The sequence below is a fragment of the Hyla sarda genome, chromosome 3, assembly GCF_029499605.1.
Source record: "Hyla sarda isolate aHylSar1 chromosome 3, aHylSar1.hap1, whole genome shotgun sequence".
NCBI classification, from domain to species: domain Eukaryota; kingdom Metazoa; phylum Chordata; class Amphibia; order Anura; family Hylidae; genus Hyla; species Hyla sarda.
In genome coordinates, this window is record NC_079191.1 from 311545919 (window position 1) to 311572082 (window position 26164).

Below are 26164 nucleotides of genomic sequence, written 5' to 3' on the forward strand. Positions count from 1 at the left end.
TTTTTTGCTTGCCATATTGTATTTGTTTGATTGAACCTTTTAGATTACATATTAAAAAGTTAATTCCACAATGTTTTGGCTTTTGTTGTGTTTTTTAATGTTTGTCTGGTGTAAATCACACTTGTATAAAGCAAAACATTGCTCCATTACTATGATAGGCTTTAAAACTTACTATTATCCAAAGTCATACTTCATTTCACATGTCCAAGGATGTGACATGATTATGTATGCCTACAATACTTTATACGTTTTTGAGGTTTGGGCAGCATGAAACAGGCCTAGGCCCCTTTCACACTACAGGTATCCTCCTGTAAAAACCTCCGTCATTAGTCCCATCAAATAATCCTGAAAATGTCTGTCAAAAAATCTACTAATCTCCGTTATTTTTGCTGGCAAAAAAGACGGTGCATGCACTTATTTTTGTTCAGGCAAAAAATAAAGGTGAAATAACGTCCGTTAAAATTTGACATTGAAGTCTATGGGAAACGGATGTTCACAAAAAACATCTGTTATTATCCGTTATTGTCCGTTTAAAAAAATAAAATAACAGACATAAAATAACGGACTATAACAGGTGATAACGGATGACACATGTCTGTTATTTTGACAGAATGTCCATTAAGATTGGTCATCAGTTATCATTCGTTGTATTCAGTTAGTTTATCCATTTTTTCAAGACCCGTTATTGCTGAATAACGGGTGTCAGAATGCAGGAACATAACTGAAAGTTGCCTTAGGCTCCCTTATTACAATGGTATCTGATTCACTTTAAAACACTGTGGCATTTCAGAGGAATCATAGTTTTAACACTAGTCAGGAACACGGCTCCAGGGCAGTTCCTGGTACCTTTTTCTCTCCCTGCTGGTTTTATTGATTTCTTCCTATAGTGTATATTGAGAGCGCAGGAATACCATATATACTCGTGTATTAGCCGACCCGAATATAAGCCGAGGCACCTACTTTCACCCCCAAAACCTGGGAAAACTTATTGACTTGAGTATAAGCCTAGGGGGAAAAATACATCATCCCCCCTGTCATCATCCAAAACCCCCCCCCCCCCCCCGTCATCATCCAGACCCTCGTCATCATCACCCCCTGTCAAACCCCCCCTGTCATCATCACCCCCAGTCTATATCCCTCCTGCCCTCATCCAGACCGCCCCCTCCGTCATCATATAGGCCCCCCTCATTGTCTACTCACCTCCCCAGTTTTCTCGGTCCTGTTGCTTAGTAGCTGCAGGGACCGTCCACATTCCGGTGGGGAGGGTGAGCTGGTCTGGGCTGTCCATCTTCACCGGGAGGCCCTCTTCTCCGCTCCGGCCGGCCTCAGACTAGTGACGCTGCATAGACGCCCCAGCGCTCGGACTTCCATGCGCAGGGACTCCCCTGACGTCACGGACGTCTGCTGTGCATGGACGTCCCTGTGTGGCGGCGTCACTAGTCGGATGGTCCCTGCAGCGAAGATGGATGGCCCGGCCAACCCCCCCTCACACCCCCCCCCCCCCCAACGGTATTTTTTTTCACTCGAGTATAAGCTGAGGGGGGCATTTTCAGCACGAAAAATTGTGCTGAAAAACTAGGCTTATACTCGAGTATATATGGTAAGCTGCAAGGGAAAGCCCTGATGACTTGGAGCCCTGCTCCTGGAAGGCTATTGTGCTTTTTATTCCCTGTGGCAGCCACACACTAGTATTTATATATAGGTTTTCTTGACACATAGTGAAATAATCATCATGATAATAATCAACATTTTTTCCCAGGTGTTCTACAAAACGACCAGAAAATTTCTTCCCCAACACACCCTCCACAATAGATAGTGTTTGGCTCATTCTTCTATGATCTATTGTGTTTGAAGTCAAATACTAAACATGTTCTCAGCAGCTATTTATCCAGGATAATCTGCTGTGTTAAGATTTTCTGTGCTGGGTCATAAGACTAAGGCATTATATTTTAGCATTCTCAAGGAACAGCAGCTCAGTGTCTCAGTACAATTACTGTATTATTAACCTATTATATTTTTCTTACCTCTTTGATCTGTATACTAAAAAAATTATATCAAGGCGAAGCAATGATATAAGGGGTGTCGCTAAAACTATAATGTTTATTAATACTTGTCTAAAAGCCACCAGACAGAAAAGAGTGATTACCAAAGTAATATAGAAACCACAAAATAGTGTACAAAACACGTGAGACCTAATAGCCCAATAAGATTGGTCATATGGTTTCACATAAAGAGCTACACACTGCTTAGCACAAGCAGTGTTAGTTCATTCATGGTATGTAAAGAACATGTTGGTATTAATATTATTATTAATGTTCCCAACGCGCTTCTATCCACGTGCCAATAACCGTGCATGGGGACATTCTCAGGGGAACCTAAACAGTGTAGCTCCAAAGATTGTTAACATTTAAAGCATACATCAAGTATAAGTATTTAGATATTTTCCATTATGCATATCAAAGGTTCAATATACTGAATAGATGGCCGTCCTCCATGCAGGTAATCCTTAGATAATGTCAGAAATCCCTGTAAGGAAGCAGATATATAGTGGTATTAAATGACCTCACCCCAGCCAGTGGCTGTTGCCGTTTTCAAAGTCATGGCATATACTCACTGTGTGAACATGGGGAAATCCCTGCAAAGAAGGGGCAAGGTCATACATATTGAAACACCACATACAGTACAGACCAAAAGTTTGGACACACCTTCTCATTCAGAGTTTTCTTTATTTTCATGACTATGAAAATTGTAGATTCACATTGAAGGCATTAAAACTATGAATTAACACATGTGGAATTATATACATAACAAAAAAGTGTGAAACAACTGAAAATATGTCATTCTAGGTTCTTCAAAGTAGCCACCTTTTGCTTTGATTACTGCTTTGCACACTCTTGGCATTCTCTTGTTGAGATTCAAGAGGTAGTCACCTGAAATGGCTTTCACTTCACTGGTGTGCTGGTGTGGAGGAGGAGGTGTGATGGTGTGAGGGTGCTTTGCTGGTGACACTGTTGGGGATATATTCAAAATTGAAGGCATACTGAACCATCATGGCTACCACAGCATCTTGCAGCGGCATGCTATTCAATCTTAGGTTTGCGTTTAGTTGGACCACCATTTATTTTCAACAGGACAATGACTCCAAACAACCTCCAGGCTGTGTAAGGGTTATTTGACCGAGAAGGAGAGTGATGGGGTGCTGCGCCAGATGACCTGGCCTCCACAGTCACCAGACCTGAACCCAATCAAGATGGTTTGGGGTGAGCTGGACCGCAGAGTGAAGGCAAAAAGGGCCAACAAGTGCTAAGCATCTCTGGGAACTCCTTCAAGACTGTTGGAAGACCATTTCAGGTGACTACCTCTTGAAGCTCATCAAGAGAATGCCAAGAGTGTGCAAAGCAGTAATCAAAGCAAAAGGTGGCTAGAACTTAGAATATGACATATTTTCAAAATTTTGTTATGTATATAATTCCACATGAAAATAAAGAAAACTCTGAATGAGATAGTGTGTCCAAACTTTTGGTCTGTACTCTATGAGCTAAGTAAAGTGCCCAGAACGGTCAATGCATTACTATACTTACAGCCTGCAGCGCCTGTCACTCGCATACATTCCGTCCTGCATGTTGGTCCCATCTTTATTCCCTTTACTCCCTTGTCCCCATACTGTTTAGGGTAACCCTGGTTGCCTCCGATCACACATTCTTCCCCTATGCCTTACCCTTACCTTTGCCTCTCTCTCCTTTTTGAGTTATCCGCTGGATGGAATCCCTGATGGTAACAGCTATCATCCTATTATATTCTGCACATTCAATACATAAGGTGTACTGCTGACTGATTGAATGGTCACTTATACATATCATTGTAGTGGTTGACTAAAATGGTATGGCGAGATATATTTTTGTATATCTTAGTGAACTGTGTTAGGTCATGTTCGCCTTTTTTCACATGTTTTCCGAACCAAAATGGTGTTTTCGGAGGTAATATACATGCCCAATTCCAGGCAGCTGACTGCTCCATGATTCGGCGACATTCTGACGCCTTGAGAGAGCTAGGTCCGCCCCCCCTCCTCTGACGCCGGGAGGTGTGTGCACCGGAAACTGCTATAATACGGAAGCACAACGTGAGTAAGTTGGCGCCGGCTCTACCACGAGCTGCAGAACGCACGGGCTACTTCCCCAGTTCCCTGCCATTGCAGGATGGAAAGTATGCGAGTGATAGGCGCTGCAGACTGAAAGTATAGTAATGCATTGACCGGTCTGGGCACTTTACTTAGCTCATATGTGGTGTTTCAATATGTATGACCTTGCCCCTTCTTTACAGGGATTTCCCCATGTTCACACAGTGAGTATATGCCATGACTAAAGATTACCTGCATGGAGGACGGCCATCTATTCAGTATATTGAAAAGATTGAACAGTATATTCAGGCATGGACTCAAAAGAGGCATGGATTCAAGGGACAGGGACATGATACTCCCCCTTTATAAAGCATTGGTACGGCCTCACCTGGAATATGCTGTTAAGTTTTGGTCGTCTGTCCATAAAAGGGACACTGCGGAGTTGGAAAGGGTGCAAAGACGTGCGACTAAACTAATATGGGGCATGGAACATCTTAGCTATGAGGAGCGATTAAAGGAGTTACAGTTGTTTAGTCTTGAGAAGAGACGTTTAAGGGGGATATGATAAACGTATATAAGTATATAAATGGCCCATACAAAAAATATGGAAAAACTGTTCCAGGTTAAACCCCCCCAAAGGATGAGGGGGCACTCCCTCCGTCTGGAGAAGAAAAGGTTTAGTCTAAAGGGGCGACATGCCTTCTTTACCATAAGAACTGTGAATTTATGGAACAGTCTACCTCAGGAACTGGTCACAGCAGGAACAATTAATAGCTTCAAAACAGGATTAGATACATTACTGGAACAAAATAACATTAATGCTAATGCAGAATTATAAAACAACATCCCTTCCCCTTATCCCCTTACACCCTTCCCTTCAATTCCCTGGTTGAACTTGATGGACGTATGTCTTTTTCCAACCATACTAACTATGTAACTATGTAACCTTTGATATGCATAATGGAAAATATCTAAATACTTATACTTGATGCATGTTTTAAATTTTAACAATCTTTGGAGCTAAACTGTATAGGTTCCACTGAGGACGTCCCCGTGCACTGTTATTAGCACGTGGATAGAAACGCGTTGGGAACATTAATAGTAATATTAATACCAACATGAATGAACTAACACTGGTTGTGCTAAGCAGTGTGTAGCTCTTTATGTGAAACCATATGGACAATCTTATTGGGCTATTAGGTCTTATGTGTTTTGTACACTATTTTGTGGTTTCTATATTACTTTGGTAATCACTCTTTTCTGTCTGGTGGCTTTTAGACAAGTATTAATAAACATTATAGTTTTAGCGACACCCCTTATATCATTCCTTCGCCTTGATATGCTTTTTTGGTATATTCTTGAATCTGTGGGATATAACTTTTGGTTCTTTATATGGTCCATTACAATCAAATATACCTTATTTGATTTTCTCCTTGATCTGTAGATAGATTTTCATCTGTTACATATGGCTTTGGTAAGAATGACTTAAAGGAAAAAGTAATGTGACTTTGTTACTTTTAATAGGGTACGTTGTGTCATAATGTTCTTCAAATCCTTTCACTTCGCTGAACCTTATATGCAATTTTTCGATGAGCAACACAACTCAGATTATTCATTATGTTTTTGCATATGGTTGGGCAAGTAGTCATATCTTAGTTCCTATTTTTTTATATGTTATTGTAATGTTTAGCATGGATGGACCATCTAATAATTTCCTAATGACAATCCAGATTAAAAAAAGGACATACTAGCTCCCAGTATTTTTATTTTATACACTGCTCAAAAAAATAAAGGGAACATTTAAACATCACAATGTAACTCCAAGTCAATCACACTTCTGTGAAATCACACTGATTGATAATCAATTTCACATGCTGTTGGGCAAATGGAACAGACAACAGGTGGAAATCATAGGCAATTAGCAAGAGACCCCCAATAAAGAAGTGGTTCTGAAGGTGGTGACCACAGATCACTTCTCAATTTCTATGCTTCCTGGCTGATGTTTTGGTCACTTTTGAATGCTGGCGGTGTTTTCACTCTAGTGGAAGCATGAGACAGAGTCTACAACCCACACAAGTGGCTCAGGTAGTGCAGCTCATCCAGGATGGCACATCAATGTGAGCTGTGGCAAGAAGGTTTGCTGTGTCTGTCAGCGTAGTGTCCAGAGCATGGAGGCGCTACCAGGAAACAGGCCAGTACATCAGGAGACGTGGAGGAGGCCGTATGAGGGCAACAACCCAGCAGCAGGACCGCTACCTCTGCCTTTGTGCAAGGAGGAGCACTGCCAGAGCCCTGCAAAATGACCTTCAGCAGGCCACAAATGTGCATGTGTCCACTCAGATGGTCAGAAACAGACTCCACGAGGGTGGTATGAGGGCCTGAAATCCCCAGGTGAGGGTTGTGCTTACAGCCCAACACAGTGCAGGACGTTTGACATTTACCAGAGAACACCAAGATTGGCAAATTTGCCACTGTGCTCTTCACAGATGAAAGCAGGTTCACACTGAGCACATGTGACAGAAGTGACAGAGTCTGGAGACGCCATGGAGAACGTTCTGCTACCTGCAACATCCTCCAGCATGACCAGTTTGGCGGTGCGCCAGTAATGGTATGGGGTGGCATTTCTTTGGAGTGTGTCAGCAGTTCCTGCAAGAGGAAGGCATTGATGTAATGGACTGGCCCACCCGTTCCCCAGACCTGAATCTGATTGAGCACATCTGGGACATCATGTCTCGCTCCATCCACAAACGCCACGTTGCACCACAGACTGTCCAGGAGTTGGCGGATGCTTTAGTCCAGGTCTGGGAGGTCATCCCTTAGTAGACCATCTGCCATCTCATCAGGAGCATGCCCAGGCGTTGTAGGGAGGTCATACTTTCACGTGGAGGCCACACACACTACTTAGCCTCATTTTGACTTGTTTTAAGTTGTATCAGCCTGTAGTGTGGTTTTCTACTTTGATTTTGGTGTGACTCGATATCCAGACCTCCATGGGTTGAGACATTTGATTTCCATTGATAATTTTTGTGTGATTTTGTTGTCAGCACATTCAACTATGTAAAGACGAAAGTATTTCATACGATTAGTTCATTCATTCAGATCTAGGATGTGTTCCCTTTATTATTTTGAGCAGTGTATTAAAGAAATATTTAGTGTTGTTCTGTTCCTCTGTTATTCTTCCTTGCATTGTATTAATAATCTGACATGATGTATCCCTTTACTCTCTGAGACTTTCGGCACGGATTAGACAATGTTTATAGGGATACGCCCCTTTAACCGGTTAACGACTATGGACGTCCATACTCCTCCATGTGCCGTTAACCGGTTATGGCGCGGGCTCCCAACTCGAGCCCGCATCATACCGGCTGGACCCCAGCTGATTCCTGTAGCTGGGGGCTGGCATTAATAGCCTATTAACCCTTTAGATCTCCGCTGGCAGGTCCAGGATTTTTGGACCACATTGATCTGTATGAGGAATCAAATGATTCCTCCTAAAAGTCCCCTAAGGGGACTAAAAGTGTAAAAAAAAAAAGTTTTAAAAAAGTTTAAAAACACACACATCTACCCCTTCCTTATTAAAAGTTTAAATCACCCCCCTTTTCCCAAATTCCATATAAAAAATATATAAACATAATAAAAATAAACATATGTGGTATCACCGCGTGGGTAAATGTCCGAACTATAAAAATACATTGTTAATTAAACGGTCAATGGCATACGTGCAAAAAAATTCCAAAGTCCAAAATAGCATATTTTTGGTCACTTTTTATACCATAAAAAATGAATAAAATGCGATCAGAAAGTATGAAAAATGGTACCAATAAAAACTTCAGATCACGGTGCAAAATATGAGCCCTCATACAGCCCCATACGCAAAAAAAAAAGTAAAAAAGTTATAGGGGTCAGATGATGACATTTTAAATGTATTAATTTTCCTGCATGCAGTTATGATTTTTTCCAGAAGTACGACAAAATCAAACCTATATAAGTAGGGTATCATTTTAATCGTATGGAATAAAGATAATATGTAATTGATACCTAAAAATGTACTGCGTATAAACGGAAGCCCCCCAAATTTCCAAAATGACGTTTTTCTTAAATTTTGTCGTACGATTATTTTTTTCCCGTTTTGCCGTATATTTTTGGGTAAAATGACTAATATCATTTCAAAGTAGATTTGGTGGCACAAAAAATAAGCCATCATATGTTTGTTTAGGTGCAAAATTGAAAGGGATATGATTTTTGAAAGCTAAGGAGGAAAAAACCAAAGTGCAAAAACAGAAAAATGTTTGGTCCTTGAGGGGTTAACAAGGAAAGTGATAACACCCCGTTATCAATGTGTTAATAGATTTCCAGGAGAAGCCCCTGAGGAATCACACATCGCAAATGGTTACATGACAAGGTGCTCCATAGCTGTTATTTCAGTAGGAGTGCATATAATTACTGAAATAGAAATTTTAGTGAAACTAACTCTATAAGTGTAATCCTGCAGACTCTTGCCAGAACTTAGAATGGCAGAAAGAGGTCACATAACCATTTAAAGGCAATAACTAATTGCATGCAATGGCCTTAAAGGGGTTATCCACCATAAAGGGATTTTAGTACATACCTGGCAGACAGTAATGGACATGACTAGGAAGGATCTGCGCTTGTCTTGGGGCTAAATGGCTATGTTGTGAGATTACCATAACACTTTGGCTAGCTTTTTGTGAACTGGTATTTCCCGTTTGACTTTACTTTTTTTGACTACAAATCCCACAATTCCATTTTCTCCCTCCCACACATCAGCCATCCTACCATTGAAACATAAACGAGCTTCATCCATTCAAAAGACCTATGGTATTCAATCATCAGGGTGCCTACAGCTGTTGCATTAGTTGCAGCTTGATCTCTCCCTGTCATCAACTGACTAGTGAGTCAGGTCTCGGCCGCATTGCAGCCTGGGAAAAATCTGAGACAACGGTAATTTTGTATGTTGTTAAAATTAAATATTGGGGTGATAATCACAGAAGAATTGTGAGAAAACCATCACACACAGGTAAGACACTATATTGCTTTACAACATATCAAAAGTTTTTGTATCTGACAGTGCCCATTTAAAGGGGTATTCCAGGCCAAAACTTTTTTTTATATATCAACTGGCTCCGGAAAGTTAAACAGATTTGTAAATTTAAAATAAGGTGCAGCTCACAACAGAAGGACCGAGGCAGTTAAAGCTAAAGCCGGACCCCACTGGCAACAATAATGTAAAATATTAAAAACCTATAGCTTATGCCTCTAGGACCTCACCAGTGGTGCATAATGGTGTGGGCAATGATAGATGTAACAGCGTTTACTCAGAAATTGTTTTTTAATTCAGTATATAAAATATAATATAAAAATATGTAAAACAGTAACAAAATATCACATTACACTGGCACTATCTAATGAAAATCTCACTGGGCCCTAGTGAGATATCCAAAATATAAAAAAAGATATATGAATAAATTGATGTTGTAATGAGTCCATAAATCTGCAGATAAAAAATAAAAATAAAATAAATCCGCAAAAAGTGTGGATAGATGTTTGGGTTTATGGCAAAATCATTGTAACATAAAGTCAATAAAAAAGTTGATGAATGGATGATACAGAGTATCTCTCACCACTGCTTCTGGCTTGATGGATTATGATAGATGAGTCGCAGCCTTATATTCCTCGTGTACCCCAATAGGTGGAGGGGGGCACAGGTTGGTATGTCTCCCTTAGCAGCCCCGTTGGCAGGGGGGCGCAAATGGATATTGCGTACCGTGAGCTCCAATGGCGGAGGAGCATGCAGCAGTTTCAGCGCTGGGGACCTCGTTCCCTGGCCGGCTTAACACAGATGACACTAGTCTGGCACTCCGGCAGGAGTGTCAGTCCGCTCGGGTGCGACAACCTGTCTGGCGATGATGGTACGCCGGGAGCGGTGGAAGGTCCGGGATTGGCGTCCCACGTGGAAGCAGGAGATGAGGCTATGCGATACAGTGGATGGTAAAGTTGCAGCCAGGCAGGGCGGAGTAAGACAGATTTAACTCCTCTGTTGCCAAAATGTTTGCAGATGGACACTGATGGTAACTGTGTGAACAGTGCCAGATTTCTAAACGGGTTTCGGGGTACTGGGAAACATGGACCTCCGACCCCTTCCTCAGTAGAAATGTGTATATGATAGGATTTAATAGTAACGCTGTTTTTGTAGTGAATTCACACCTGACAATGGTTAATGACATTAAAAGATAATACATGGTCATGGAATTGTAATGGATTGACTCTTAGGGCTAGTAAAGAGATATAGTGGAGCAGCTCTTTGACAATTACTCAGAAAAACGGATAATAGAATAGGACGTTGTTCACACCCTATTAACTCTGATAATAGAATCGGTCATGTTGCTTATAGTTAAACAATGTGGAATAACTAATAAATAAGTTAACTGTAACTAATACACATAAATTTACTGAAAACAAAACGACAGAAAAGAAAAATGAAAGAGTGAAAAAAATGAAATAATGATGAAAAATTAATAATAAAAATAAATATAAATGAGAATAAAAGTGAAAATAATAAAAAATTAAATAAGATACAGTGATGAATAAAAATAGATGTAAATATGAAAGTAAAACTGAAGTAAATGATTAAAATAAAAAATAATGAAAATAAATATAAAAATAAAAGTAAAAAGAAACTCGGGATCCAGGAAGTTCCCCTTCACATACCTCCAACTTGGAGAATGGCATGCAACCCTCGTCTTCTCCCACGGCAGCAGATGTTCCATGGTTTGCGGCCCCGAGGGACCAGAGACGCCGCCGATCCTCATTACCAGATAAGTGAGGAGGGAGGGCTGCCGCTTATGTTGCTTCTTACTGTGGGACCCTAGGGAGACTTGACCTGTCATTACAACCGTTGACTTATCTGGTTGGGGGACTTCATCGAGACTTCATCGAGACTTTGAACTTCTACTATGTTTATACCCTACTAGACGCCAAGGTCAATAGTCCCTCTTGCGCACTGATCTCCCTTGGTTATCGAATTATCCTAACTGATATGCTCGGATTGCACAATCATGACACTGTCGCTGGCTTCTGGTAGAGCCTTTCAAAAAAGGGATACTGGTCTTTAGTGACCCGCAAGACCTCCTGTGAGAACTGAATATAGCTCACTGTTTCGCTTTTCCGCCTAGAGGGACATAGTTATATTGTGGGTTACATGCTATTGTGATCCTATGCTCCTTTGTTGTGTTGCTACTTATGCCTAGTATTTTCGCCCCGGCTCCGCTTTTCTTTTCTCCCCTTTTTTTTCTACTTTCTCCTTTCTGCTTCCTTCTTGTCCCTTCTCACTACCTGCCTTACCCACCCTTCCTTTCCTTCCTCCCTCTCCCCTCATCCCCTTCTTTTCCTTTTTTCTTAAACGCCCTCCTCATCATACGTTTCCTTTTACTTCCCGTCTATTGATCTCCCATTCTTACTTTCCCCCCTTCCATTGATCTTCTTCTATCTTTTTTTTTTTTTTTTTTTTACGACTTTTCCTCCCTTCTCTCTCTTTTCTCCTGACCTTTTGCCCTCCCTTCCCCTTTGATTCCTTCTTCTCCCTCTCCCCTATTTCTCCCTCCTCCTTCCTTCCCCTCTCATTATATGTTGCTCTGTTAACTGGACTCCTTAGTGGGTGAAGGAGACTATCCCTGCGGTGACGGTCATATACAATATCTGACCCATGTCTCCGCCATTGTTCTTAATTATTTTAACAGTGTTCACCATACTTCAGTGTGATTGTTTATGTAGACACAGCCCCCTCGATACTAGGCCCTTTGCATTCAGAGGAGCTGATTGCCGATGGTTGTTTATCTGTGATGGAAGTTGTGCACTCACACCATGGGATGAGGGAAGTCAAGGGAGTGAAGGGTGTCCCTACTGTAGATGGTCCTGTGGGACACTCGCTCATTGTTTAGTTTATTTTGGGTTGTTTGTTTATGAAGGGGGGGGAGGGGGGAGGGATTATCGCATCTACTACATATTTGTGTGTAAGACCTAGTGCACCGCAGAATTACTTATACCTATTAGAACCACTTTATGAGAGTAATATCCTGGAATATTAAGGGCTTACGGTCCCCCCAAAAACTGAGTCAGGTACTTCGGCACTTGAGGAAACTTTCCCCAGATGTGGTGTTCTTACAGGAGACGCACCTGGAGGAAACTGACTTCTTAAGGATGCGCAAATGGTGGGTAGGGAGAGTAATTGGTTCACCCTCAGTAGACCGCAAAGCAGGCGTCCTGATACTGTTCCATAAAAATTTTGCATACGAATTAATTTCTATACGGCATGATTCAGTGGGGAGAATGTGTACAGCCGTTATTAAGCAAGCTGACGAGTTCATAGAACTACATAACATTTATGGCCCTAATGGGGATGATGGGACGTTCTTTACTAATATGTCTGGCACCATAATGCACTCTTCTGTTTCCCATAAAATTGTAGCTGGAGATTTCAACGCGGTGATGCATGCTCGGGAGGACAGACGTAGCAATCGGCAGGTACAACCCTCGCTTAGACTCTATGACACTCTGTTGTATCAGTGTATGGCGCAGCTACACTTGACTGATTCCTGGAGACTGTTACACCCTGAGGATCGGGAGTATAGCCATTATTCTTGCTCCCAAGACTCATGGTCTAGACTGGATTATGGCTTTTTATCAGATAGACTACTTTCTAGACTAGAAAGGGTTCAGTTCACGGAGATGGTGATCTCTGATCATGCCCCTTTACTTATGGACATACAGGATACTTTCCCGAAAGGGACAGATTTTCTCTGGAGATTTCCTAGAGGTCTGGCCAGAGATGAATCTTTTCACTCACTACTAAAAGGATGGTGGTTAGAATATTTGAGTAGCAATGAACAGCATTTATCTGAGTCACAGCTGTTCTGGGATACAGCCAAAGTAGTCCTGCGCGGGAGGATCATGGGTTACACTGCTTCCCTGAAAAAACGTATAGCGACCCAACTTAGGGAATTTAGCACCAAACTGCAGGAAGCCTACACTGCTTTCCTGGAATCTTCAAATGCAGATACTAAACAGTCCTGGATAGCTGCCAAGACGGCCTATGAACTCTGGCTTTCCAGGAGAGGTGACTTACATCGTCGCTCTTATGAAGCCTCTCTATTCCGTTTCGGAAATAAACCGGGGAAATTGTTGACTAGGTTCGCCAAAGGCACTTTATTTCCATCCCCTATACTAGCGTTAAAGGGAGATGACGGGGTTTTGCACACTCACCCTAAGCAGATTAACTCCTTATTGCAGCAGCATTTTGAGAAGCTATATTCTGTCTCAGACACGCAACCAGCTGTAACTCCAGATTGGCTATTGTCCTTAAATCTACCTACTTTGACTCAGGAAGAACTAGCTTCTCTGAACGCGCCGGTAAGGGAGCTGGAGTTAGAGAGAGCTATAAAGGGTCTAAAAGCCGATAAGGCCCCTGGCCCTGACGGGTTTAATGGGGATTTCTACAAGATACTGAAACAAGAAGTTTCACCGATATTACTGACTTTATACAACACTTACTTACAGGGGGTGACCATTCCTACTACGGTAAACACTGCATATATTAAAGTCATCCCCAAACCAGGCAAGGATCTCACTAACCCCGATGGCTTCAGACCAATCTCACTTATCAACGTAGACCTCAAACTTATCTCCAAGATCATGGCTGACAGGCTGTCCATGGTGCTGCCACGCCTGATTTCCCCTACTCAGGTGGGCTTTGTTAAGCACCGCTCAGCGGTTGCCAATATCCGCAGGTTAATTTCGATATTGGATGATGTTAAATTACGACCCCAACATCATAGATCTGACGCCATCCTATCCATCGACGCTGAGAAAGCGTTCGATAATGTATCCTGGAGATGGCTGTGGACGGTACTGGAGAGGATGCATTTCTCGGGTCCATTTTTACAGTACCTCGAAACTCTTTATACCACGCCTATCGCCAGGGTACATACACCTGGCTTTTTGTCGGGTGGCTTTTCCCCACAAAAAGGTACCCGTCAGGGATGTCCCCTATCCCCCCTCTTATTCAACATAGCCATAGAGCCACTGTCCCGCTATTTATCTCTTAATGGGGAGTTTGATGGAATTAAGGTCGGCACCATCTCCGTGACTCATGCATTATATGCTGATGACCTATTGATTTTCCTGGGTAATCCCAATAGAGACCTGACGGGGATTTTCAGAGTTCTGAAGGAGTTCGGGGATCTATCTGGTTTTAGAGTGAATATAACTAAGAGCATTCTATTTGACCTCTCTCCTCCCGAGCATGCCCTCCGGACGTCCTCCCTACGTCTGCCTGTGCAGGTGACTAGACAACAATTTAAGTATTTAGGTATTGAAATAGGAAGAACGGCTCATTCATTATATACTTTAAATTACCCCCCTTTGTTTCATAACCTGAAGCAGGAATTATCAAGGTGGATTACATTGCCTCTCCCTATGCTGGCATGGTGTCATCTTTTGAAAATGCTTACCTTTTCCAAATTGTTATATCCACTACAAACCATCCCAATGCTACTGAAACACTCTGACGTCTCTAGTTTGACGTCTGCATTCACCAAGTTTGTGTGGTCCAACAAACGCCCGCGTATAGCCCTACGCAAATTAATGTTGCCCAAAGAGAGTGGAGGAGTAGGTTTCCCGGACTTGAGACACTATAATCTTACTTGTGTATTTAGGCACTGTGTAGATTGGGTACGTGGTGACAATCAATACTCGAATTATGACCTTGAGTCTGCCCTCGTTTCCCCTTGGTCTCTGAACGCGCTGCTTCATACTGCGTATGGGGCCATTCCGAAGGAACTCAAAGGTACCCTGATTGTGAGAGACACCGTGGCAGCATGGAAGGCTTGTAGGAAGGCCTTAGACTTACCAATCTTATTAAGTAAACATATGCCCCTTTGGACACACCCGGAATTCAAGTTAGGGAGTAGTAATGCAATGTTCGGGACATGGAAGAGAGTGGGCATACATAGGGTGGGCTCTTTATTACCTTTGAGGAAATATGCACCAAATTCTCCTTGAGTAAGAGTCACTTCCTTCCATACTCTCAGGTCATGGGATTCCTTAAGCCCCGACTGCGGGATGTGTCGAAGGAAAGGACCCAGACTACCTTTGACTCCTTAATAACTGCTGACACTCCTAGTCACTCTTTGTCCCACCTCTACCGCTTTATAACACGAAAGGGCGTTGAGGTGACGAGTGCTACACTGTTCTCCTATTGGGAGAGGAAGTTGGATATAGATAATTTAACAGGTGACATTTTGAAAGGTTGGCTTAAGGTCCGGAAAGCAGTGATTAATGAAACATGGAGGGAAACACAATTTAAAATAATCCACCATGCTACTTATGGTTTCAACCTACCTAAAACCCCCACTTACCCAGACCGGATAGATTGCTGCCCTAACTGTGACGCTCCGCTGACAGACCTGTTACATGGTTTGATCATGTGCCCACGTGTGCAATCCTTCTGGAGCTCGCTCTCGATGTACATATCAACAACAACCCATTTATCCCTACCTTATAATACTCAGTTGCTATTATTACATATAGAGCCAGAAGGGACGAAGGTGTCATTGTTGTTACATCTCATCATATTGGTTGCAAAAAGATGTCTCTTGAATCATTGGCTTACGCCTGATATGCCTGCAATCACTGAGGTGATACAGTCGGTTAAGAAATATATGTTTTATGATCTTGCAGAAGTTAGGAAAACAAAAGAAAAGTCGGCAAAGGGGTTCTTTAAAAAATGGAAACTGTTTGTTACACATTTCTTGTCAGAAGCTGAGATGCGAGAGGTGATTACACCCTTTCGCGACACCACGTGGTATTTGTCGCACAGTATAGCAGGCACGTTGGGCAGATTAAATATTCTGGAAGATAGGTAACCAAACTGTACCGTTTTGTACACATGGGATGAGGGGCACCGTGTATAGTTTCTACTTAGATGATGAATACTCTTAAGTGATGGTAAATATGATAGGTGCAGGAAGTACAGGCCTAGGAAGTATATCGGTTTGATGTGAGGCCTCACATCAGACATTCCCTGAGGTACTGGAATTTTAGTGATGTGATAGTTGGGATTGGGGGGAGGGCGGGAGGGGGAGGGGGGGGATGTTCTGCTACTATCTGTAATTCGCATGTTTGTATCGAAACTTTGTTCTATGATATGTTTAATGTCACATCTGATGATACTCAGACGGTTGTGGAAGTTTGTAAATTCAAATAAAAAGATGTTTGAAAAAAAAAAAGTAAAAAGAAAATAAAAGAAAAAAGAAAAAATGTACATAAAAAATATGCTATGGTGGGAAACAAATAACATGAAAGGAGAAGAGGATAATAGGGATTAGTATTGAACACGGAATATCTGAAAGATGATTGTTGAGAGGTTCCCATCAAACCACAAATACATACATATTTTTATATTATATTTTATATTTTATAATCTGAATTAAAAAACAATTTCTGAGTAAACGCTGTTACATCTATCATTGCCCACACCATTATGCACCACTGGTGAGGTCCTAGAGGCATAAGCTATAGGTTTTTAAGATTTGTAAATTACTTCTATTTAAAAATCTTAATCCTTCCAATAGTTATTAGCTTCTGAAGTTTTCTGTCTAACTGCTCAATGATGATGTCACGTCCCGGGAGCTGTGCATGATGGGAGAATATCCCCATAGGAACTGCACAGCTCCCGGGATGTGACATCATCATTGAGCAGTTAGACAGAAAACAACAACTCAATTTCAGAAGCTAATAACTATTGGAAGGATTAAGATTTTTTAATAGAAGTAATTTACAAATCTGTTTAACTTTCCAGAGCCAGTTGATATATATAAAAAAAGTTTTGGCCTGGAATACCCCTTTTAGCATCTGGAAATGGTCCAGAAAGAGACAGAGGTGTATAATAATCTGCCACCAGTCTCTCAGTGTTAGACAAGGAAACTGTAGAAGCTGATTGTGTTTCTCAGTGGATCAAACTATTTTCTATTTTGGTGGTCTGTCTTGGCTGTCCAGAGTCTGTTTTCTGTTTGTTCCCTCACATATCAACTGCTCCCAATGGCCAAGATGGAGGGAAACTCCTCAGTATGACCATCCTGCTTCTCCCTTTCCAATGAGTCTGTCAACTGGGCAAAAATGTCTTTGTGTGCATCTTTAGAGGCATGTGTATCAGTCAACAATCACTCACCATGAGGTACACCCCCTGAAAGTAGCCACTGAGAGCCTTTTTATAAGGTAGCAGAGGACACATTTTTACGCCTTCTTGTGGCAGGACCTGGCATGTTCTGCAGCAATCCAATATTTCTATCTGGTGCATTTTTCATGACTGTGTATTGAACCTCTCACACAAATACTAAATAGGAGTTATTAATTAATATAAATGTATGCAAGTGGAATTATAGCCCACATTAAATGCTAACTGCAGTTAAACCTTGTATAACAAAAACATACAATAGAAAGATGTACAGAAGAATGCTGCCTAATAGAACCAAGGTTGCTTGTGCCGCAGTGCTCATTTAAAACTATTTAGTGGACCTATACATTTTCTATTACCTTCTTTCTTTAGTGATGTTGTTTTTTTTTATCTTAATATAACTCTGTACTTATGATAATGACATATGGACATTAAATATTTTACTCAGAGGCCACAAGGTATTTAGCTACTTATCCTGGTATCTGTCTGATAGCATTAAGCTGCATTTATGTCAGTTTGTGTCTGGACACAGGATCTAAGGTTATCTAAGGCAGGCCTGTTTTGGGTGGTGGATAACTTGTGTAGGTTCTGCATGTGGCTTTATGCATTTTGTAATGACCCCCTGGTGCCATTACCAGTTATTTACCAGTGATTATACACAAATACGGAATTATGGGGACAGCTTCATTAGTTGTAAAGTTAAAATAAGGTAAAACACATGCTACAATTTAATATAGATTAAAGGATTCAGGGTCTGATCAGGAAACTCTTGAAAAGAACATCTGGCATAGATTGAGATGTATTGATTGGTTCCAGACTGCTCCTTTGTGATACCCCGTGGCACAGAGCAAATACCAGCCTTCATGCAGCTAATTATTTGTGTTCCTGAGTTTAAAAATGTTAGTTTCTTACTTTGAATTAGGAGGTTTTCACTTCCGTTCATGTTTCATTTCATGAAAACTTTGATCAAACAGATATGTTCCCTTTTATGTAACTAATTTTACAAGAGACATCTGACACAGTTATTCTGTTATATTATATTATATATACATACCAGTTATTGTAGTTATTAGTCTATAATGGATGTCCATCCTACACATGTATCTTTGAATATACTAACTAAAGCATTTTTTTTTTAAACATTGAATGATACTTAAAGCGTTACTGTCATTACGAAGACTTTTGATATTTCATGAAGACATGTTACATAGTTACATAGTTGTGTTACCAAAGCGAAAATGTGCCTATCTTATAACCAATGTCGTATGGCTGACATATGGTATGAACACCAAAAGAGAGACCATACAACTACAGTATTAGTAGCAAAAGATAAACAAACTTTATTGAAGATGCAATATATAAAAACATATAAAAAACATATATATATGGACAGGTACCACAAAGACTCAGGAAGAAGAGATGAGGTAGAGGATATTCATACAATGGCACATGTAGGCAAGAGCAAAGGTGCAGGATAAAGTAGAGAGAATGGTATACATCAAATACACTGAGCTGATAGGTCACTTGTAAACTGCCATAAGGTGCAGGTATCTGCGGGGAACAAGCGATATTGTCTCCGGCACACACCTGCATCAAAGGATAAAGCCAAGTAAAACAAATGCAATAAAGTACAATACAAAGTAGAATTATCACAAGGAATAACAGTATATGACCAGGACTCCTCTCACCTCAAACCCCAAACACGTTTTCGCATATGATTGCTTTGTCAGGGGGCACGCAGTTTACCTTCCTTCAGGAGACATTGCTGTTGGCCGAATGCCTGTGTATCTTATGTGTACGCTCAGCTTTAGTATGCTTATATATTACGTAGTATTTCTACCTCAGAAGACTTTTTCTTGCCTAGCAAGTTCTAAAAAATAATTGTTCAGATATATTTTATTGAGAAAGCTGGATGACTCCCAATATTACTGGAAATAATTTAATGTCTACTATTGCAATATTTCTTGCGTACAGTTGCATTGAATAGTGTAGTTAAATAAAAAAAATGTATACGATTAAGGCAACGGCATCTTATTGTATACCAGCCATCTGTATGCTAAATAAACCTTCTTTTGGAATAGTTTGTCTATTAAAGTCTACATGTATTCTGGACACATGCATCAGAAATGATTCCTTGTATATACACTGAATATGATATGGTTGGACCCTAGCTTAAATAGTAGAGGACAACTCAAGGACTTATTTTAAGTAACTTTTCTATTTAATGTTGGAAATGTGTCCAGTTTTTCTGTGCAGGAAAAATTAGCCTGGTAACCCAACCAGATGTTATATTTTTTACAACTTTTTACCCAGAAGAACTTTTGTCTACTAGCAGTCAGTACTTACATAGCATAGTCCTGGTATCCCCAAATCTGTTCAGTTCTGTGAATGTTAACACAGAAACTGGTCACAAACAAGACAGCTTAAATTTTCTCCCCAGAAAAGTGTGTTGACATTTTGGGGGACATTCATCATTGTAGGTGTAAGCGCAACATTTTTCTGCACCTTTTTTTGCGTGCTGGTAATATGTAGAAGCACCAAATTTATTAAAGGAGTACTCCTTTTTTTAATCAACTGGTGCCACAAAGTTAAACAGATTTGTAAATTACTTCTATTAAAAAATCTTAATCCTTCCAGTACTTTTTAGCTGTTGAATACTACAGAAGAAATTATTTTCTTTTTGAAACACAGTGCTCTCTGCTGACATCACAAGCACAGGTCTCTCTGCTGACATCTCTGTCCATTTTAGGAACTGATCAGAGCAGCATATGTTTGCTGTGGGGATTTTCTCCTACTCTTAAAGACACTTCTTAAAATGGACAGAGATGTCAGCAGAGAGCACTGTGCTCGTGATTCAGCAGAGAGCACTGTGTTTGAAAAAGAAAATAACTTCCTCTGTAGTATTCAGCAGCTAATACGTACTGTAAGGATTACAATTTTTTAATAGAAGTAATTTACAAATCTGTTTAACTTTCTGGCACCAGTTGATTTAAAAAAAAAAAAAAAAAAAAAAAGCTTTCCACCGGAGAACCCCTTTAACTGGTCGCAGTGCATTTGATACATTTTATGCAGGTACACATTGTCTGAAATTTCACTTTTCACATACTCCAAAATGCTGAGCTAAGTTTGGGCTGGTGTAGTTTAGAGACTTTTTTTAGTTGTTTTGGGCCTTTTTTTGCACCTTTTCACAAAAAGGCACAGTTCATAAAACCCGTCCATATCATATCCATATTATAGCAGGAAACATCCATATAATATCATATCCATATTATATAGCAGGAAACATCTGTGGAAATAAAATCTCATGTGCTAAACAGTAAGACAGTAATTACTTGGTCATAAAAAACATTAATAAAAGATGGGCTAGGCTAACAGTCCTGTATTAGTTAAAGGGGTACTCCAGAGGAAAACATGTTTTAAATCAACTGGTGCCAGAAAATTATACAGATTTGTAAATTACTTCTATTTTAAAATCTTAATCCTTATAGTACTTATCAGCTGCTATATGCTGCAGACAAAGTTGTGTAATTCTTTCTAGTCTGCACACAGTTTTCTTCGCTGCCACCTCTATCTGTGTTAGGAACTGTCCAGAGCAGGAGAGGTTTGCTTTGGGGATTTGCTCCTACTCTGGACAGTACTGACACAGACAGAGGTGGCAACAGAGAGCACTGTGGTCAGACTGGAAAGAACTACACAACTTTCTCTAGAGCATATAGCAGCTGACATGTGCTATAATTAAATAAAGTGCTTTAAAACATTTTTAAATAGAAGTTATTTACAATTCTGTATAATTTTTTTTTAAACCAGTGATTTCAAAGCATTTTTCTCCTAGAATATCCCTTTAATGTTGAAAGGAATTGGTTAGGATTAGTTACAGCCATTAGGTAGCAGCCTACAGCTTTGGTGTACGTCCTGTGCGGTGGTACTTAACACACCAGGACGTACATTTACGTCCTAAGCATAACCGCGGGCATCGGAGCGATGCCCGTGTCATGCGCGGCTGATCCCAGCTGCTGATCGCAGCCAGGGACCCGCCGGCAATGGCCGACGCCCGCAATCTCGCGGGCGTCCGCCATTAACCCCTCAGGTGCCGGGATCAATACAGATCCCGGCATCTGCGGTAGTGCGCGATTTGAATGAATTATCGGATAGCCCGCAGCGCTGCCTCGGGGATCCGATCATTCATAACGCCGCACGGAGGTCCCCTCTCCTTCCTCCGTGCGGCTCCCGGCGTCTCCTGTTCTGGTCTGTGATCGAGCAGACCAGAGCAGAAGATGACCGAAAACACTGATCTGTTCTATGTCCTATACATAGAACAGATCAGTATTAGCAATCATGGTATTGCTATGAATAGTCCCCTATGGGGACTATTCAAGTGTAAAAAAAATGTAAAAGTTAAAGTTAAAAAATCCCCTCCCCCAATAAAAAAGTAAAACGTCAGTTTTTTCCTATTTTACCCCCAAAAAGCGTAAATTTTTTTTTATAGACATATTTGGTATCGCCGCGTGCGTAAATGTCCGAACTATTAAAAAAAATGTTAATGATCCCGTACGGTTAACGGCGTGAACGAAAAAAAAAAAAAAAGTCCAAAATTCCTACTTTTTTAATACATTTTATAAAAAAAAAATAATAAAAAATGTATTAAAAGTTTTTTATATGCAAATGTGGTATAAAAAAAAAGTACAGATCATGGCGCAAAAACTGAGCCCCCATACCGCCGCTTATACGGAAAAATAAAAAAGTTATAGGTCATCAAAATAAAGGGATTATAAACATACTAATTTGGTTAAAAAGTTTGTGATTTTTTTTAAGCGCAACAATAATATAAAAGTATGTAATAATGGGTATAATTTTAATCTTATTGACCCTCAGAATAAAGAACACACGTCATTTTTACCATAAATTGTACGGCGTGAAAACAAAACCTTCCAAAATTAGCAAAATTGCGTTTTTCGTTTTAATTTCCCCACAAAAATAGTGTTTTTTGGTTGCGCCATACATTTTATGATATAATGAGTTATGTAATTACAAAGGACAACTGGTCGCGCAAAAAACAAGCCCTCATACTAGTCTGTGGATGAAAATATAAAAGCGTTATGATTTTTAGAAGGCGAGGAGGAAAAAATGAAAACGTAAAAATTCAATTGTCTGAGTCCTTAAGGCCAAAATGGGCTGAGTCCTTAAGGGGTTAAATGAGACTATATGACTTAAAGAGTTAGGTTTACTAAGCAAACAGAATCCAACAGTATTGTACAAACATTTAATATGCAAGGGATCTATATCACAAGGTACAGTCTGTGTCACATATATGTCATCCTGATTAACACTGTGTTCAAACATGGCAGATTTGTTGCAGACACCAGTTTGCAAATAATCTAATAAGTATATTCATTGCATTTTATTAGAGATTGATAGGGCTGTATGACTGCTACAATTGGCTTTATTCTGTTTTGTCTGTAGTTAATGGATTAAGAAACTAAGCCATGGAGCTTAAAGATAAGGATCAACACATGTTTTTAGCTTAAAGGAATGATCTACAGTCCGAGCTCCTTTAACAAATATAGGAGGACATTTAAAATAGAGAGCAATTACCTAATATCATACTATTAGAATAAAACATATTACAAGTGAAATGGTATTAATGGGGTATTCCAGGAATCACAAAACAGGGCTTTTTTCTTTCAAAGACCTCTTGCTGTTTGTCTCCAGGTTGGGTGTGGTTCTGCAGCTCAGTTCCATTGAAGTGAATGGAGCCAAGTTGTAATACCACACCCAAAGTGGAGACAAGGAGGGCGCTGTCATTGAAAGAAAATGTATTTATTTATTCCTGGAATACCCCTTTAACCTATATTTCAAATGCTTTAAAGAAGTTCCCTGGTAATTGCATAAGCCTCCCGCTAATGGAATCCCTACAGTCAGCTTAGCTGCCCATTCTTCCTTACAAAAGGCTTCAAGTTCTTTGAGATTTCTGGGCTGTCTGTCATATACTGCTCTTTTAAAGGGGTACTCCGGTGGAAAACTTTTTTTTTTTATCAACTGGTGCCAGAAAGTTAAACAGATTTGTAAATTACTTCTATTAAGAAATCTTAATCCTTCCAGTACTTATTAGCTGCTGAATAATACAGAGTACCCCTTTTAGGTCTATCCATAGATTTTCAATGATGTTGAGGTCAGGAGATTGTGAAGGCCATTTGTAGAAGCCATCCTTTCTTTGACTTCAGCTTTTTCATAGATGGCATCAAGTTAGCATCCAAGATTTGCTGACATTTTATTGAATCCATTTTTCCTTCTACTCGTGAGATGTTCCCTGTGCCACTGGCCGCAATACAACCCCAAAGCATGATTGATCCACCCCCATGCTTAACAGTTGGACAGAGGTTATTTTCATTAAATTCTGTTCCCCTTCTTCTCCAAACGTACCTTTGCTCATTCCGGCCAAAAAGTTAAATTTTAACCTCATCGGTCCACAGAACTTTTTTCCAAAATGCATCAGGCTTGTCTATGTGTTCATTTGCAAAGTTCAAATGCTGATTTTTGTGGTGAGGACTTAGAAGAGGTTTTCTTCTGATGACTCTTCTATGAAGACCATATTTGTACAAGCATCTCTTTATAGTGGAATAGTGTACCACAACTCCAGTGTCTGGCAGATCTTTCTGGAGGGATTGTGCAGTCAAACGTGGGTTTTGAATTGTTTTTCTCACAATCCTGCAAGCTGTTTTTTTTCTTAGTCTTCAAGATCTTGCTTTAACTTCCACTGTTCCTGATGACTGCCATTTCTTAATTACATTCCAAACAGAGGATATTGAAAACGTTTTCTATCTTCTTATAGACTTCTCCAGCTTTGTGAGCCTCAACTATTTTCAGTTTCAGATTTCTAGACAACTGCTTAGAAGAACCCATGGTGCTGATTGTTGGGGCAAGGTCAGATGAGTCTGGGCATTTAAAACCTTTGAGATTGACATCACCTGGTCTTCCCAGATAATGATTGTGAACAATCCATGACACTGGCAGGTCTCAACTTTGCTAAGGGGGCAGTGCATGCTATCAATTCTGCAGGGTGCCCAAACTTTTGCAGATGCCATTTTTTTGTTTTCTGTTATTTTGAAAGTGTAAATGATGGAATTAAAATCTACCTTTTGTTGACATATAAGACATGACATGTCTAATCTGTAATTTGATGCCTTTTGTAGATTTTTCCAACTTTCCATGGCTTCTTTATGCACATTAATACACATTTTTACCTGGGGTGCCCAAACTTTTGATACCTACTGTAGAACACTACACAACACCTATCAAAAACAATGAGCATTTCTCAACAGTGAGAGCTTCTCTTCCACAGATATTCCGTTCAGCAAAGCTTGAATTCAATGGGATTCTACAGCAGAATTCTGCAAAATATAGGACTGGAATGCTTACTGCGGAAATTCTGCTGTCTGAATGGATCTGCGTAATTCCATTCAAATTAATAGGCAGTGAATTACTGCATGTTTTCCGCATTGGAAATTCCGCCTTGTGAACATAGCCTAAGGAAGCTCTTCATTTTGGCTATTAGTGAGAGGTTTTGATTTGTGTTCTCTATTCTGTTGTGGTTGCAGGTCGCATGCAGTAACTGCTTCATAAATATTGCTGTTCACCTGCATGTTTTGCAATACTTGCCAGTTGTTGCCATGTTACTGTTAGGCTAGTTTCCACTTGGTTTTTTTTCTGGCAGTTTTTGAGCCAAAGCCAGAAGTGTATTCAAAAGGAATAGGACATATAAAGGAAGGACTTATACTTCTCCTCCCTAATGGGTCCACATGCGGCCAACACCAGAATCGTCACAACAGATGTTTAGAAGCATTAGTACTGCAATAACATTTTCCCATAACTTATTATAGGGAAATCAGATTGTGTGGCTCCTCCCTTACAGACGCTCGAGATTAGAGAATTGCTCATTAATCTAATGCTGTGTTGGGTCACTATAATCCTGGGGACTATATATACCATACAATGATAAAGGGTAGGTTATCTGTATGACTTACCATTGAACAGATTTTTCCCATATACCAAAATAAAATGACAGATGCTGTGCATGAACGCTGTAGAACAACAGTCAGGATGACCAGATCCCCATTGTAACATGCATTTTTTTCTCAAAAATGTCTTGTGGCTTAATATTGATTTTTTAGAAATATGTGAAACCCTGACTCTGATGACTAAGCTAAAACCCTTTTACAGATTCAACAGTGGGAACAGAACTTGGAAAAGTTTAATATGGATCTTTTCCGTATGCGCTGCTATTTATCCAGCCTGCAAGGAGGGGAGCTGCCAAACCCTAAAAGTTTACTAGCAGCCGCTGGAAGACCATCAAAACTGGCACTGGGAAGGCTTGGTATATTTTCAGTCTCCTCATTCCATGCATTGGTAAGTTGATGTGTGTCCACTGATGTGTACACTTACTGCTTATAGTCAGTCTTTTTGTAAAACGTATAAAATGTGTAACAGTGCAAAAGACCCCCATTGTCCATAATGTTGCAACTATTGAATGTGGGCATTGACATACCTATTCAATGAAGTTAATGATAGTATAGTTACTGACAGTATAGCTTGTACACGGACATGCCACATTGCTAGTCACAATGACCATTCCAGTGCCAAGTCCTTGTGCTCCCTTGATCTTGGGACAGAATCCTGGATTAGCATCACTATTTTACGTATATACTCCCTACAAAGCAAAGGCTTTCAGTATACTTAGTTGGCTATTGCATGTAAGTCTGAGGGGTTGGGACATTCCTGTAGTTTGCATATCCACATTTTGT

At 40.3% G+C, this 26164-nt stretch overlaps 1 protein-coding gene across 7 annotated transcripts in view; it reads left to right on the forward strand.

The window, feature by feature from the left end:
- Nucleotides 1–26164, forward strand: part of TIAM2 (TIAM Rac1 associated GEF 2) — a 488869-nt gene that overhangs the window by 286725 nt on the left and 175980 nt on the right. For all 7 annotated transcript variants that reach the window (XM_056567049.1, XM_056567046.1, XM_056567048.1 and 4 more), the window contains one exon: nt 25584–25769. In XM_056567049.1, the coding sequence (XP_056423024.1) occupies nt 25584–25769 (186 nt within the window). The remainder of the gene's footprint in view (nt 1–25583; nt 25770–26164) is intronic.